The sequence below is a fragment of the Muscardinus avellanarius genome (genome assembly GCF_963383645.1).
Source record: "Muscardinus avellanarius genome assembly, chromosome: 20".
NCBI classification, from domain to species: domain Eukaryota; kingdom Metazoa; phylum Chordata; class Mammalia; order Rodentia; family Gliridae; genus Muscardinus; species Muscardinus avellanarius.
This window is the reverse complement of record NC_137806.1, coordinates 352,315-370,153: the sequence shown is the minus strand read 5'-3', so window position 1 is coordinate 370,153 and position 17,839 is coordinate 352,315. Positions and strand designations below refer to the sequence as shown.

At 41.3% G+C, this 17,839-nt stretch overlaps 1 protein-coding gene across 1 annotated transcript in view; it reads right to left on the bottom strand.

Annotated features, from left to right (window-relative positions):
• The window catches only part of MPP7 (MAGUK p55 scaffold protein 7), a gene marked incomplete at both ends in the record, with an annotated part of 138,646 nt that overhangs the window by 108,196 nt on the left and 12,611 nt on the right, over positions 1 to 17,839 (bottom strand). The window contains one exon of the mRNA XM_080716876.1: positions 7,457 to 7,575. Within this exon, the coding sequence (XP_080573002.1) occupies positions 7,457 to 7,575 (119 nt within the window). The remainder of the gene's footprint in view (positions 1 to 7,456; positions 7,576 to 17,839) is intronic.

The following is a 17,839-nucleotide window of genomic DNA, read 5'->3' as shown; positions in this document are numbered from 1 at the left end:
AATAACTTGACCATATATGGAAGAATTTATTTCTAGGCTTTTTATTTTACTCCACTGGTTTATATATCTGCTTTTATAGCAGTACTACACTGTCTCAATTACTGTAGCTTTATAAGGTTTGAAATAAAAAAATGTACATCTTCTAGCTTTGTTCTTTTTAGAGATTGTTTTGGGTATTTAGAGTTCATATTTTATGTTAGAATAGATTTTTTCTGAAAAATAAATAAAAATAAAAGTATGATAGTTTCACCTTAAAAAAAAATATCCTCTGGTAACAAAGAAAGCAAAAAGAAATATTGAAATGTTATCTCTAAGTCATCAAAAGCTTGATATCAGACAAATGAATCTGTTATGTGAGATTATCATTGTTAATTTTGGATAAAACTGCCATAATATTAGATGTCAACCACTAAGCCAAGCATGGGAAGGAGGGAAGGGGAGAGAATGAGGTGGGAATTAGGTAGGGGCTAACTGGGTGATGTGTGCATGTATGTCTACACAAGTTTTTTATCCCATTATGATGTATGAATACAGTACACCAATAAAATACAAAAAATAAAAAAATCAAAGAGAAATAAATGATATGGTCAGACACTTAAAGAAAGAAACAGGATAAATGAAAATAAGCCAAATCTTTGTTTTTTCTTATTATTAATTGATCTGATGCATAGCTGTTTGTTCAAAGTAATTAACAGTAAAAACATACTGAGTTGCTATAGCATATGGGTAAATGAAAAGAGCAGCAGCAATGTCAGAAGGGAAAAGAAGAAGGAACTGAGCATGCACTGTTACCAAGAACTGCACTGCCGTGGAATGGCAGTGTCATTCGAAAGGAGACCTGTATTAGTTGTACGCATACAACTGGAATAACTGAAATACTAAGAGATTAAGTAGGTTGAATCACACAAAATGTTCGACTAAGAGCAGAGAGGGAAGAGAAAAAGGGGATGATCAAAATGTAAGAATAACAAGTACAAAGAACAGCTATTGATGACACACATGGCAAATATTAGCCCAATGATGACAATTATCAGTTTAAGTGTAAACAGCTTAAACATACTGTGTTGTCTCTTCTCTATTGCTCTAATAAAATACTTGGGGCTGGGTACTTTACAAAGGCAAGCAGTCTATTTAGCTCACAATTTTGGAGGTTTATGGGCATAGCACCAGCATCAGCTCAGTTCTGATGAGACCTCCTGGTGAACAGCATCACGGCAGGAGCTGTGAGAAAGAAATCACATCACCACATAGGAGGAAAGGGAGCCATCCAGGGGTCCAGCTTGTCCTTCTACAACACACCCTCGTGAAAACCCAGGGACTCAGGAGAACTGCCTTCATCAACTCCCACTGTCCCCCCTTAAAGGTCCTACCATCTCTCAGCATCACCACAAGCTTCCAACAAATGAACCTTTAAGGCACACACTCAAATTATATACAAACCATAGCATATACCAACTAAAATACAGACTGGCATACTGGGTATAAAAGAAGACCTAACAAAATGTTGTCTACAGGGTGACTTCGTTCAGGCCACCCCCCACATGCTATCTAGGGATAGCATGGGGCTGTAACTGTCTTCTGTATTTCTATCTTTTTAATAATAAATTCATTTAAGTCTTCAGCAAGAGTCTGGACTAGTGCATATCTATCCTTAGTCTGGACAAGGACCCTTGGTTACAGGAATAGTCTCTGGGAGCCTAACAGAGGTCCCCGGGAACAGTTCCCCCAAAAACCATAACAGTTCAAACCGTAACATAGATGACAGATTAATTTAGTTTAAAAAAAAAAAACCAAGATGAAAAAACAAGAGACTTTCTTCATTGGTTAATTTTCTATTCGTAGGAGCTTCGAAGATATATAAAGCCCTATACTTAGCACCAACAGCAAGTACTTTCTCAGGGACACTTCCCCTGCATAGAGCTTTAAGCCTGCTTCTTTTTGGTGGATCGAGTGGCCTTTGGAGAGAGGTGGTGTGCGTTGATGGTGCCTGTCAAGCAGTGCCAGAAGGCCCACCGGACTCCAGAGTCCAAGGCCCCTCAGAGTGGTCCACCTCTCACTTACAGTGCTCCTTTAAAATAAAATTCCAGCCAGATGTGGTGGCGCACGCTTGTAATCCCAGCATTTGGGAGGCTGAGACCAGAGGATCACAGTTCAATGACAGCCTCAGCTACTTAGTGAGGGTCTTTGCAACGCAGTGAGAACCTGTTTCAAAATAAAGAATAAAAAATAGGGCTGGGGGCGTCACTCAGAGGTAGAATGTCCCTGGGTTCTAGCTCCAGTATTGTAAAAAATATATAAAAAATAAAAAATAAAATAAAATGAAATTCCTACTTTCATCTTCAAAAAAAATGGTGTCTAAAAGAAACTTACCTAGAAAGAAACAGATCAAAGGAAAAGGCAGAAGAAAAATAAACTATATAAACACTAACCAAAAGAAAACTACAATAAATATATTTCAAACAAAGTAGATGACAAGGAAAATTATAAGAAAAAAAGAAAGTCATTTATGTAAGGAAAAGGGAGGTGATTCTCCAAGAAGATGTAACAAATCTTAATGTGTATGAACCCAACACGATAGTGGTCAAAATTTATGAATCAAAACTGATAAAAATTACAAGGAGAAATTTTTAAAACCACATGGTAAGACCCTCGTAACGAGAGACTCCATGTTTGACCCAGATGTGACCCCACAGTTACTGGAATTCCCCCACTGTGCCCAAGAAGCCAAAATTTAGTTTAGAGTTTGCTTCCCATTTTGCACCAGCCTTTAAAAAGAAATTTTGCACAATGCTCCTAGGGAGTTTTTCAGGGGGTTAAAGTAACATCAGTGGAGGGTATTATTTTAAATGTAGACCAACATCCTGCTTAGTCTATGGTCAACATCCTGAAACACCTGAGCCCCACTCCAGAAATGCTGCAATTTTGTCAGACAATAACGAGCACCCCATACCCTCAGCCACCTGTGAGTGGCTTTCCCCTTTAAAAAACCACTGTAAGTTCAGCTCATGGTGGCAGCTCTGGACTGAGTGCTGGGCTGCCTCTCCAGCCTGGCTCGTCTTTTACAGTTTTAAACTGATCTTCCAAGCTCTGTTGGAGCTCTCTTTCTCCATTCCTGCGACATCAGCCTGGGCACAGCAACAGTACGCTTGGACACTCGAGTACCCTTCTGTCAGTCACTGGTAGAACCGGCAGGCAGAGAACTTAATGAGAATAAAGATAAATCGTATGTCATCAACAGGATCCAGCCGACGCTCGACTGTATCTGTCCTGCTCCCCTCCTGGACTATCCAAGTGCTGAGCAGCTTTCTGCTATACCATATGGCCATGACAGTTGCATTGTGGAGCTGGCTGACCATGGACTGAAACTGCAACAATGAGTCACATCTTTCTGCCTCTAATTTGTTCTTGTCAGGTATTTGATCAAAGCAACAAAAACAAACAAACAAACAAACAAACAAAAAACTGACTAATACAGACTGGTAAAAATCTCTGTCTCCCAAACTAAAACCCCACTCCCCTCTCCCAACACCTTGCCACCATCATCTTTGAAATGAAACTCTCACCACCCATGGATGCCCACAGTACACCAATTTCCTTTTAAAAGAAAAATCGGGTATCTTTACTTCCCTCCTTTATACCTATCAATGCAGTGTCTCCCCTTGTCGGAGTCGATATACCTTGGGTGGTGGTTACAAAACAATTAAAGAGCAGGTCTCTGCTGATCTTTCCCAACCTTGCTGTCCACACCAGCCACAAGACAGTCCCTATTCCAGAGGTGAAATGCTTTCCAGGCATTTGTGTGTCCCCCCACTATCTCTGTAAGTTTTCACGTAAGTGACTCCCACTCAACCTGCAGAGTTTGGCTGCAGATACCAGGACTTGGCTGCCCTCCAAGAGCCCCTCCCCAGCCAGGCCCCTCTTTGGACCAGTGTTGAGTTACATACCTGTGACTCTTGGAAGTAGCTCTGAACAGGATCTACTACAAAATGCTGTAGGTGTCATCTGAAACTCTAGGGGAACTGGAGATTCAACAAAGAGCTATGCCTGCTATGCTGGAAATGTTAGCTCTGATGGTTCATACAATAACTAACAAATAGTAAGTACTCACAGAACACTGAGAATTATTGATCATCCAAAATTAAAATTATGAAATCAGTGTTATAGGAGTCTATCTGAGTATCTTAATACTTTAAAACTAAAATCACAGAACACACACAATAATTCAATCATATTAGGACATTTTTCCTTGAGGTATCAATTTGTGTTTGAAATACCTCAAAATCTGAAAAAAGGAAAACTCCAATAACTACTTTTTTCCTTTCTAATCTCATGTATGTATAAAACTCTTCACAAGGGAAAATATGCAAGTATTTAAAAAAGTAATGACCATATGATATCCATATCCTAGAAATCCAACAGGATCCTGAGGTAGAAACAGAATTTCTTGGGAAAACATAACTGTATCCTAATTTAAAAGGAATATACTATGTAAGCAAGTCTATGTCATATGTTGTTCTACAAGGAAATGAAATCAAAATACAAAAATGCATGCAACAGAATAAATTAAGTTTACACTAAAGATATCTCAATAAAAAAAGACCAACGGAAGTAGAAGAGAAATCTAGGCATGAGGTTAGGACAGGTCGTCGTGCCACGAGCCCTGTTGTGAGCTGGGGCAGAGCGGGGCTGTACCCACACTGGCATCCCACTCGCGCACTAGACCATGTGACTATGGCATCCCATCCTACCCTCCCGTAGGACTCATGCCTTCTCTCAGTACTGTGTACCTTCTGATACTTACAAAATCTCATGCTCCAGTTTTTATTATTCAACTTCTCTATTTAAATCATTTTCCTGTAAAAGCATCCTCAGCTAACACACTGGGAGCATCCTTTTGCTTTCCAGCGACATGCTCAGAATCCCAAGACGGCAGGCCGTACATGTTACCTAGGCCATCACGCCAGAGGCCTCTTCCTAAGTACACTGCACACTAAATGCCAGAGGCCTCTTCCTAAGGGCACTGTATGCTAAATCCAAAGGTTAGATTTATTTTAAAACTATGTGGTAATTTTCAAATGCCCTTTTTTAATATCAAATAAGATGACCATGAAAATTTTGTACTAGGGTAAAATAAAATTTTGTGTTCACTCAGTTCTAAATCATAGACTAACAGCTTTAACTTAAGGCAAAAGAGCATAAAACCAAAGCACATTTTGACTCACTCTAAAACAAATCTTTTCAAACAAATTCCTTTTGCTCTAACAAGATTTATGTACAAATGCTCAGGGCTTCTCCCTTCAACCTTGAATACAGGCACTTGGAACACAGTTAGTGGTCTGTTCTAGCTATTTAAAGCTACAATGCCATGAGCTGCCTCCTGCGAGTATTTTAGGCTTCATGTATTTGAAACTAATAGAATGGGTCAGGCAGAGGACACACTTGAGATCTGCATCTGATCACAGTTGGGAGCAGGGGAAAGTATGATGAATTTAGGAATGTTCTAGAGGCACATAATAAAACTAATTTTAAAAATGCATTTTATAGTAATTACTGAAAAACATTTAGAATAACACACATTGTTAACTGTACTATCTAAATACTGGCCAAATCAATTTATTTCCTTCACTGTTTTTTAAGAAACCAGATATCAGTACCTTCCAGCACATTTCCTAACCACTTGACATACTCTTTGGAAAACCGTCTATGCTTAGCACTCAACAGCCTATGTAACTGAAGAATTTGTTGTATACATTAGTTTTTCTCTTTTAATGGAAATAGCAATCCCCCAACCCCCTCTGTAGTTCTTCACATACTATGATGACTTTTTCCTAAATTTCTTTTTTTCTTAATTTGGAAACAGCATCCCTCTAAGCTGCTGAGAGTCCCACTAAGTTGCCAAAGTTGACTTTGAGCCTGCAATCCTCCTGTCTTGGCCTCCCAAGTACTGAGATTTCACACATGCACCACTATGCCTGGCTACTCTTCCTCAATATTTAATAATTTCATTTAAATTTGCCTAAACTTTATACCTATCAAAGAACTTAATTCTTCAATACTTTATTTGAAACTCATGAATTTTGCCATCAGATGTTTTAATTTCTATTTTAGATCAGTAAACTGAGATATAGTCCTCATGTTAATAAATACAAACATACATGCATCCATTGTTTGGGGGCATGCTAATTTAGTGATCAAGGGATAATGTGCCAATTCAAATACATTCTATTACTTCTATCAAGAAGATCAAGTCAATATAAACTCCACAGCTATTTAATTTCCATACATACAATGTTTTTATGATCACCTTACCAAGTCATAGGCTTCATTTATTGAGATCCCAAGCCTATTTCTAACAACACCAAGAAAACAACTAAACTTCCTAAAATTATTTAGAGCAGAAAGATACCTTGGCAATTACCTACTTATGAAAGAGTAAACAATGAACAAATGAAATGCTCTAAGCCTGAAGTCTATGGCCAGGGAAACGCCACAGGAGGGCTTTCCCTTCTCCAGAATTTTTTGTTACTGCTCTAAGCACAGAAATCTAAGTCTACTGGGAAACAAGAAAAAACACAACAAGAATTTTCCTGTTCTGTAATGCAATTGCAACAGATTGGCTCATTTTCAAGTACTATACACCAACGAAAAGAAACAACAGTAGCAAATTGAGCTGAATCCACATATTTCATGGAGGCAAAGGTTTCCGCCTCTTACCAACTGGTTAGACTATAAATTTCTTTCAGCTTCAGTTAAATGAAAGAAAATGCAATTCATATTTCCAGAACAAAGAGTGGCCTATTTTCCAGCAAGTGTCTTGTTCTCATTTTACTATTTTAAGAGTACTGATCACTCCCAACATTTCTGCAGGACAAGATCTGGTTCCTTGTGGCTGATCAGTTCCATGGCATGATGCGTAACTAAAACTGTCTCCAAAAACTGGTTTTATTCATATTTCGCTTCAGTGTATTTATCCTCAAAATACCATTTGAATGGAGTTGTGCCAATAGAAGAAACAGCTTACTAGAATTTCAGTTGACTCTGTTAAAGGAAATTATTTTAAATTAACGTGGCTACTGAACTGCTGCCATTCTTGACCTCAGAAAATATATTCCTTCTAATTTTTGCTGTGAACATTTATTTATGTAAGTTAAATTCCAGCTCATGAATGTTGACCATAAAGGAGTCTACAACCTTCCTGCTACTATTTCATATTCTTTTTCTAAACAAGGGCAACCACATGTTTGCTGCATTACTATGCAGGGCCGGATCACCACCATTAAGTGAAATCATCTATGTATTTTGGTAGAATCTAACAACTTCCACGCCTGTCAGTGAAATGGAACAAGGCTGTTTTGTTTTCAGAGAGCAACAATCTGATCTCTGGTGTACTAGATGGCACTCAAATAATTTTTCCATATGCTTTCTGCAAAGAGAATCTGACATCAGCACGGCTTACCTTCACTAGTGAATGCAGGCTTTTTTCACCAAACAGATCCCAGAGGAAGGCCAGGTCCTCCTGGCTATCCACCTGTGGCTGCAGCTGGGCTGGCAGAGCAGCCAACAGCTCATGCAGACCTATAAAGTGAAATAAAACACAAAGCGCAATCTTAGAATGATCTCATTAATTTTGCTTAAGGTACGTGGCAGTGACGGCTGGTTTTACCGGATTTGTATTCTGGGTCATCAAGCAAAGCACTTCTCCAAAGAAGCAAAGGAAGTTGTTTGGGTTTTGTTTTATTCCAAAGAAGTATGTACTAACAGACAAGTTTTTGCCTTTCATGGTTGTCAACATTCTGCAGCCATCCAAGTTTACATAACCTAAGAAAGAAAATGCATACAAGTTTTCCAAAAAAAGATAAATAAAGAAAACGCACACATTCCTTTCCTTGATCGTTATTACATTCCCCTCAGTGCTGGCCGAGGAGTGAAATGAGTCATGAAGAGGAAAACCTCCTTAGGAGAGCAGAAAACTGAGAGAGTGTCCGTTAAAAAGGTTTTTAGTTTCCAAAGAGTTCCTAATAGCATAAAGCTTCAAAAATAGTTATGTTCTCTGACATATACATTGGCTAAGGAAAACAAAACAATCTATATATGATGCTACGTTTTTACATTCGACCACTAAAAAAATAAAGCTGTTCAGAACTGAGTTTAAGTTTGGGGTACTGAAGTTTATCTAATTCCCCTCTGAAAGAGTTAAAGCTGCAGATACAGCTTGCTCCCGGCACTCCTTGCTAGAGCACTCCTTGGGGCAGACAGTAGCGCAGTGTTCACAGTAGCCTCTACACAGACCATCCGTCTTCGTCTTCATCACAGGCCGGCAGACTCCTGTCCAAGAAATGTTGCAACACTGCTTGCCCCAGACTCTGCAGGGAGGTGACCTGGCAGAAATCAGTATCAACCCCTAGCACATGTTTCATTTTCCAGTGGGATTACAGGAGGTAAAAAGGACAAAATTCCTTTTTATTTCTGTCTGCTGTCTACAAAAACACCAAGACCTCCTCTGACCAGCAACACACCAGACTGTTGTTATTTCTTGTCTGAATAAATGCTGTCATACATCAGAGGGACAGCTTTACAAGCAGAGAACAGTAAATTATGAGCTGCTGACTAATCTATCTATTGTCTTCCTCAAGCGTGACTGTACTCTGCTAATCAGTGACATTCTGCAGTCAAATCCATTAAGTACACCACTCTGAAAGTCAGATATGTAACTTGGGAGACTTGGTCAGGTTAAAAAAAAAAACTTCCTTATTACATTCCTAAGTATTCTGCGTACTTTATTTACATTTATTCCCCTAAAAAACCTAAACCAGCTCTTAAAGTATCTTGACCTAACTCAATCAATAATAATACAGGTAGGCACACCTCTCACCCCTACACACACACCACACCACACCTCAACAATTGCCAAAATCAGTGGTTAGGCCCAGAGGTTCAAAGTGTAAAATTATGTGAAAAAAGAGTGGAAATCGCTGTTTTACTACTGACTTCAGAAGTTGTGAAAATTACCTATTCTATGGCAATATGACTTAAGTGTTTAATTAAAGATAATAATTCAACTGAGATACAACTCATGGTGTGCCTACTGGAAGGACTAAATGAATTAACACATTAGAACAGCCCCTATCGTGTGGTAAGTACTGTTCCATATGTACCTTCTGTGTTCCACAGGTAACACAGTGGGATTCAGTTATTAATTATATTATCACTGAAGAAGCAAAAGAGCACATAAACCACACAGCCCTAGATTCAAGCCCCAACTATATTTGAGCATTTCAAGTAAGTTAGTATCTGAGCCTTGTTTCTCTCATGTGTTTAAAAATAATGGTAGGAGCGAGGGGTGGGGCTCAGAGGCAGGGCACTTGCCTAGCATCTAGAAGGGCCTGGGTTTGATCAGCACTGGAAGGAGGAGAGGACAGGACGGGAGAGGAACAAAGAGGAGAAGGAGGGTGGGGAGAGGGTAAAATTTCATAGAACTAAACACACAGATGCTCATTGGAAACTGATGAAATCTGAGGAATCAATGGAATGCCTCCGTTTGTTATGTCTTGCTATGACAGAAAACCACAGGTTAGGTAATTTATACACAATAGAAGTTAACTGGGCTCATGGCTCTGAGGGTGGGAAGTCTAATATGAAGATGCTGGCATCTGGTGAAAGCCTTCGTGCTGTCTTTCCATGGTAGAAGGCAGAAAGTCAGAGCATGTGAACAGGAAGGGATGAACTCACCTTCAGAGCAAGCTCCTGCCTGCATTTACTTATTTACTTTGTGTGGTACTGGGAATCACACACATGCTGGGCAAGAGTCCTACCACAGCGCTATACCCTAGCAAGTCCACTCCTGCAACAGCACCAATCCACTCCCAAGGACAGGACCCTCGGGACCTAATCACCTCCCAGCACTGCTGTGGTGGGGATTAGGTTTTCCACAATGAACTTTGAGAGAGAGACATTCAAATCACCACTACAACAATTGCCTTAGTCTCAATACTCTGCAACAGTTAGGCAAGATGGCGCCATGGGATGAAAGAAGGGCAAAGATATGCTAGATCTCTCTATATCATTTCTTTACATCAAGTGAATCTATAATTATCTCCGAATAAAATATTAATACAGATAAAGGAATTGTGGTAAGAATGGTTGTCAGCATGCAATGGAACTGTGCATACTGCAGCAGTTAGCCCAGGGGCCGTCAGAGGGGCACCTGATAAAGAGTAATGCTCCCATTTCCTTAAGACGCCTTCCTCTAGAATGAAAATGCCATTTCCAATCAAAAGTCCAAAGTCAAAACAACAGCTTACCTATCTAGTCCACCTGCACACGACCATCCTCAGACATACAAAACTCTCATCATTTCCACCCATGGTACTGGGGATGAAACACAGGGGCTTTCAAACTCTGAGCTACAACCCAGCCATTTTTTAGTTTGTGTTTTGAAAAAAGGCCTCATTAAATTGCTGAGGCTGGCCATGAACCTGTGATCCTCCTACTTTAGATTTCCAAGTACTGAGATTACAAGTGTGTACCACCAGGACCGTACTCTTGTCTTTGACAAATGAAAAGTGTTAACTTTACCCAAGAACTACTTATGCTTTGTGGAATAGCCATGTTACGCTTAAATTACTTTTTTAAAATTTTTTATTGGTGCATTGTAATCATACATCTTAGTGGGATACAAGATGGTGGAGACATACATGCACACATCACCTAATTCCCACCCCATTCCCTCCCTCTCCCTCCTTCTCATGTTTGGCTTGGTGATTGACATTGATATGTTTATTAAAGTATATCATGTACCTTAAAGAATTTTTCTGTTTCCCCCTCCAATCCCCTCAGTGAGGTCACCTTATTTGCCCATCTACAGAATCTCCTTCTTCATCTAGAGTTCCTCCTATGACCCATTTTCTCCCTGGCTTCCACATATTAGGAAAAGTAACTGATTTCTTATTTTTTGAGACTGACTAATCTCACTTAGCATAATGTCCTCCAGTTCCATCCATTTCCCTGAAGATGATGTAATTGTGTTTTTCTTTATGGCTGATTAAAATTCCATTGTGTACATATCCCATAGTTTTATAATCCATTCATCTGTTGATGGACATCTTGGCTGGTTCCATTGTTTGGCAATTGTGAATTGTGCAGCTATGAACATAGATACACATGCATTAGTTTGGTAGCTTGGTTTTCATTCTTTTGGGTAGATACCCAGAAGTGGTATCGCTGGATCAAATGATAGATTTGTTCCCATTCTTCTGAGGATCCTCCATACTGTTTTCTAAAGTGGTTGCACTAATTTGCAATCCCACCAACAATGTATTAGAGTTCCCACTTCTCCACATCCTCACCTGCATTTGTTGTTTGTCTTAAATTTCTTAAAAATAATTTTTCTGCTAGGAGAAGCTCATAAACCTGAGTTTTCTGAGTTTACTAGTGTTATTCAATCTTAATTTATGTGCCACAAAAGTCTGGTGGTCTAGTGACAACATCAAACCCTTCCTTTCAGCTACCACATCTGGCAACCATGACCAAATCCAAGAGAGATAGGACAGTGCCAGCCATAAATTAAAACTCTGTTAAAAAAAAAAAAAAAACTAGCAGGTCCAAAGTATGCTCTATCTGCCTGAAGGCAGTAATCAATTCCACCCAAAGAAAGTGTCACAGGCCCTAGAATCCATCTGTGCCCACCCATAAAACTGCACTATGCTTTGATATATTTGTTAAAATACTCCTATACTCAGCCCCTAGAGTTCTAGTAGTGGAGAACATTATGAAACCGAAGTGCTTTTGGTCCTGGAGATTCTGAGGGCAAGAAAAGAGAATTTAGGTTAAAAGGGGTGTCTACAATGTTTGCCTCAATCTGGGTGATCTCTGAGCAAGAAGGACAGCGAAAAGCGACCTGCACTCTGCAGCTGTTCCCACTCATTACGGCTACATTACAATGAAAAATATGGTAGCTGTGAGTCAAGGTTCTGAGACAAGTCAGACACAGACCTGGGTCATGAGTGAATGTAGGACAAGGTTAGAATGCTGCAAAGTAGGAAGAAGACATTGGGAAGTCTTCAGAAAAAATAACTTGAGCTAAGTCCTGTTGTGGCTTGACTGTGTCCCGCAGAAAGTGTTTGCTGGAAACTGAATTCCCAGAGAAACAGGGCTAGGAGGTGGGGAATAACAACAGATGATCAGGCCTTGAGGGCCCTGCCCTCCTGAATGGACTGATATCAACAGGAAACTGAGTTCCTTATCTTGGGAGTGAGTGCATTAAAGAGGCAAGCTCTGTCTGTCTCTCTCTTCCATTCCCCCTCACCCACTAAAGAAGGTAAACCCTTCTGTCCTGGGGTGACACAGTAAGAAGGTCGCTGCCACACGCTGCACTGACATTGAACTTCGCATTCTCTAGGAGTGTGAGACAGCAAATTTCTGCTTGTTATACATCACCCAATCTGTGTGATGCTGGCCCCCTCCCTTTCCAAGGGGAGCCACTCCAAGACCTCCAGTGGAATCTTGAAATCAAAGAGTACCAAGCTCTATGGACCTTGTTTTGTTTTGTTATTTTTCCTATGCAAGTAGCAACACACAAGACCCTGGGTTCAATCTCCAGCACAACAATAAAGGAATAATAACAATAATGGATCAATACAAAGTACAGAGTAGGCAAAAACTGCCGGGACTAAGGAAGGTATTCATAATAGCAGGAACTAATTGCAGACAGACACACAGATCCTTCAATATTTCTAAACAGATTACTGACTCCCAAGGTTTGGGAATAAAATATTCCCCCTCTCAAAAATGTTTTAAATGGCAATTCTGGCAGTATGAAAGTATGAAAAGTAGTCTTCTAAGGAGAATGTTCCAGCACAGTGTAAAACAGCCCTCTCTGGAAGCCAGTTCATCACACCTTCTCCTGTGGAGACCATGACTTAATTTCACTTCACTGACTTACTTGATTGGATTTAAATGTGCTACAGCTGGCTTCCCTGTGGCTGTGTTTTAAGTATATCTGTTGCTTTTTCTTAAAGACTAAAGCTAAAGGCTTTAAAGTCAATTATTTGTTTGCACTTGAATATACTGTGGCTGTCTTCCGGTAGCCATGTTACACTAAAAGATAAACACATCTGTCATCATCCTTAAAAATAAAAGACAATGTAATTTACCCTCCAACAACTTGTAGTCCCAGTATGCTCCTGCAGCTTTTCAGGCTCCGGGTAGCACAAGTGACAGAGGATCAGTAATGTCCTTGAAAAATACTTTTAAAGATGATGCCTCAGCAACTTCAAGGAAGTTGGCTTGCAATTTTTGTTTGCAGTATTTAGACAAGAGTATCTCTATAGAGCTAAAGTTGTTTTCTACCATAATCTTACCATCTTTATATAGGTTATATGTAAGTAAACGGCAAGTGATTTAACACAGACTGGGGAAGACATACAACACTGACCTCAGCCATAACAAACGTGACCCTGTTGAATACACATTTCACCTGGAGTTATAGTGAATTAACTAGAATATAATCACAGTGTCATCATCTTGCACTAATCATACATACTTCATTACCTTGTGAGATTTCTCATCCTCTGGCCACATCAAGTACTTTTAACTGTGGGTAAAAGATTCAACATCTTAGATCCCCTTCAGTTTTCAGCTTGCCTAATAAAACTAGTTGTTAAGCCAGGCGTGGTGGTGCACGCTTGTAATTCCAGCATTTGGGAGGTTGAGACAGGAGGATCCGGATTTGCGGCCACCCTCAGCTACTTCGTGAGGCCCTTTGCAACTCAGTGAGACCCTGTTTCAAAATAAAGAATAAAAAATAGGGCTGGGGTATAGCTTGGAGGTAGAATGCCCCTGGGTTCTGTTACAGTTTTAGAGAAGATGTTAGTTTTGGGAAACTGTCCCAGGGGACCCCTGTTAGGCTCCCGGACACAATTTCCCTCAAAACACACAAAAATAAAAAGGCGCGGATTCTTGTTCTGAGCTAAGGATATATATATATGCAATAGCCTGGACTCTTGCTGAAGATTTAAAGGAGTTTATTTAAAAGATAGAAATACAGAAGATAGTTACAGACTCATGTTACCCAGGGGTAATATGAGGGGGTGCTTCCAACGAAATCACCAAAGTACAAAATACAGAACAGACTTTTTATACACAACATCCTCCATCTTGTTTCACGTAATTCTTTTTTTTTTTTTTTTGGGGGGGGTACTGGGGTTCCTTGAAGCCCTTCTACCTCCGGGCTACACTCCCAGACCTAATTTATACTTTTTTAAATTTTGGAAACAGGGTCTCTTAAGCCAGCGGGGCTGGCTTCGACCCAGCGCGATCCTCCTGTCTCCACCTCCCAAGCGCAGGGATTACAAGTGTGTGCCACCATGCCCGCTTGTTTCACGTAATTCTGATGTAGTAAAAGTCCCTTTAAGGTTCTTCCCATTACTTTCCCACCAAGGTGTCTCTTTTCAGGAAGGTTGGCTCCCTCCTCCCACCCTAGCTAGATTATCCAATTATGTAAACCTGTCTTTAGAATGAGGAAGTCCTAGTTCCCCTCTCCTATAGACTTGCTAATTACCTTTAGCTAGGTTAATTTACATTGGAATAGTTGCCTGCTTCTAGGCAGAAACCAAGTCTGCCCCTCACCCAATTTTTGAAATATATTTATTAGTAATCAGAACATTCTCAAATCTTCCTACGCCATTCCCAATAGTGGTACAGGTTCCATCCCCAGTACCACACACACACAAAAAAAACCTAGTTATTAAAAATTACGCTTTTTATCCTTTTCCCCTTTCAGTTTCCTACCACAAACTGATCAAGCTTTCTAAAATAGTACTACCTAAAATATTTGGGCAAGCAATTATTACCTCTAGTATTCCCAGTACTACTCCTGTATAACTCAGGGGCATGGCATCTATGGGAACCCTTTATGGGTTATCAGTTAATGTTATGACTATCTCCATGTTACAGGAGAAAGCTCATTTAGCCTGGAAAGGGGCACATTCAAACCTTACCTCAAGTTCATGGTCCCCCCAAAATCCCATCTTGTTAATCTACTAAAAAGTCTTCGAAGGCTACCTACAAGGGAAAAGCTAAAGTTTTACCTGACAACCAAGTTACAGATGAATCCAATATTTCAAATAAGTATAAAATCAGAAAATTCTACTGGAAGATTTCATAGAATGTTCTTATGCTGAAATAAGAAAGACTTTTCCTAACATGGTGAAGATCTTTGAAACAAGAAAAAGCATAGTAAATTGCACCATCAGCGACAAGGTGACCAGCATCAACAGAAAAGAAGCAGAGGCACAATGTGGTGATTGGCCTGCGGCAGTGACACACGAGGAGGTCTGCCTGGTGGGTGACAACTGAGCAGACTCGAGTACACTGGGGAAAGGGCCTTCCACAACAGGCCTAAAGACAGTGATGAGTAAAGAATGAGAGAGGTGAGATATGAAGAAGACGCGCACACACCCTTGAGCTGCGTCAGTCTCGATATTTTCACAGTAAAGAACAGTAGGGAAGAAAAAGGAAATGAAAAAGGAAAAAGAAAATGAAAAAAGAAAAAGAAAAAGGAAAAGGTTTTTGGTGTGGTACAGGGGATGGAATGCAGGGGCCTTCTACCTCCACACTATACCGCAAGACCTATTTTATATTTTATTTGGAATCAGGGTCTAAGTTGCAGAGGGCATCACTAAACTTCTGAGGTTGGCTTCAAACCTGTGATCCTCCTGTCTCAGCCTCCCAAGTACTGGGATTACAAGCATGCGCCACCACGTCCAGCTCAACAGCTTTCAAAATAAAGGTAACATAACACAACAGGTGTTTATAAGAAACATGAATAATTTGGATAATGTCGATATTATGTCTTGACAATGTAGTGACCATATTAGCTTATATGAACTGTACGCCAGTGGGCAGCTGTCACTCTATATCAAAATTCAAACTAAGGATCCAGGGAACAACTCAATTCATCATCAACACTAAGAACACTAAAAGTGGAATCATCTTACAAAATCCAAATGATACAGAAAATAATAAATATTATTTTAGAGATAATTATAAATAAAGATAAATATAAAGATAAATTATAAATGGTCCCTCCAGACCATTGCTGGACATAATAAATGACAGGTTGGGTCCCTCCCCGCAGGGGCAGAACCCTAGAAAAGGAGGAAGAGACTCTGCTGGATGATATCACAGGCGATATCATGAGGCAGGTGATGTTGCAAGAGGGGCAGCTCCTATACGTGGCCCCACCCATAAGATGTAAACCTTAAAAACAGGCATTTCCTCTCCAGTGGCGGAGGGGCTCACAGGTCTCCAGGGGTGGTCCAGCCCCTATCCCGGAGAGAAGACCACATTAAAATTCTTTTTGCATACCCTGGTCTCTCTTGCCTTTTTACCACGCCAACCTAACATATGGTGCCGAAACCCTGGACAATTTTTTTTTGTATTTCAGTTTTTTTTAATTAAAAAAAAAATTTTTTTTAATTCCCTGCCACCTATGCTGCTGCATGCTCTGGGCGGCCTTGGCGGAAACCTCCGGCTGGATCCACAGGGGCGCTTGGATCCGCTGGGACCACTTCCACCCCACCTGCCGCTCCAGGACCACCGTCACTCTGGACCGCTGCTACCGCCCCCTGCCTGCCCAGACTGTAAGCCACCCTTTTCCGGCCCTGGGCTCTGCCTGAGAGCCAGAGGCCATCTTTCCAGCCCCAGCCCCGCACTCTCCGGGAGAGCTGGAGGACATCTTCCCAGCCCCAGCCCCACACTCTCTGGGAGAGCCAGAGGCCATCTTCCCCGCCCCAGCCCCGAGCTGCCGGCCATCTTCCCTAACCCCGGGCTCTGCCTGAGAGCCGGAGGCCATCTTCCCAGCCCCAGCCCAGCACTTTGCCTGAGAGCCGGGGGCCATCTTCCCAGCCCCAGCCCCACGCTCTCCCAGAGAGCAGGAGGCCATCTTCCCAGCCCCAGCCCCACGCTCTCCCAGAGAGCAGGAGGCCATCTTTCCCAGTCCCAGCCCCGCGTTCTCCCTTAGAGCCCGTGGCCAGCTTCCCCCACTGCACGCTCTCCCTGAGAGCAGGCGGCCATCTTCCCCCGCTGCACGAACTCCCTGAGAGCCAGTGGTCATCTCACCACCCAGCCAAACCCCAAAGGCCATCTTAAACCTCATCCAGCCCTGATTCCACCCAACAGCTCCACAGCATGCCCTCCCAGCTCTGCAGCCTCTAAGTACTTCGGTTTAATTCAGCACTGGCTGATAACACTACACTGTTGTAAGCTTCTCCTTCCTTGGACAAGTGGGTTCCAGCTTTTAGCCTTTTCCGGACTTGAGCTCACGACTGTTAAATAAACCCAAATATTTGGTTCCCAAGTTCTCTGGGGGTAGCCAGGCTGCCCTAAGGTTGTGTAAAGGGAACGGAGACGTCCTTCTCTAACACAACCACGCTTTTCCAGACATTAGGCAGGATTGTGGGACGCCAAATTCCTGTTTTTGTCCTCACCTGCTGACCAGTTATGGGGGGAGGCAGTCATCAGAAATAGACACCCAATCCACACTAGGCTGTGTTCTGATTCATCTCGAGATTCTAGGTTTATCCAAGGAACTGTGCCCTGAGAGGCTCATATTTTTATGCACAAAAGTCTGGCCCACTTGTGAGTTGGGTAATGATTCTCAGTGGCCTGAGATGGGTACAATAGATCTTAAAATATTGACTTATCTCAGTAACTTTTGCAAATGGGCAGGTAAATGGTCAGAGGTTCTGTACATACAGGCTTTTCTGTTCATGCGTTCTCGGCTTTCCCTTTCCACCCCTCCTGACTCTACTGCTCGAGTCATGCTCACTGGGGTCCCGCC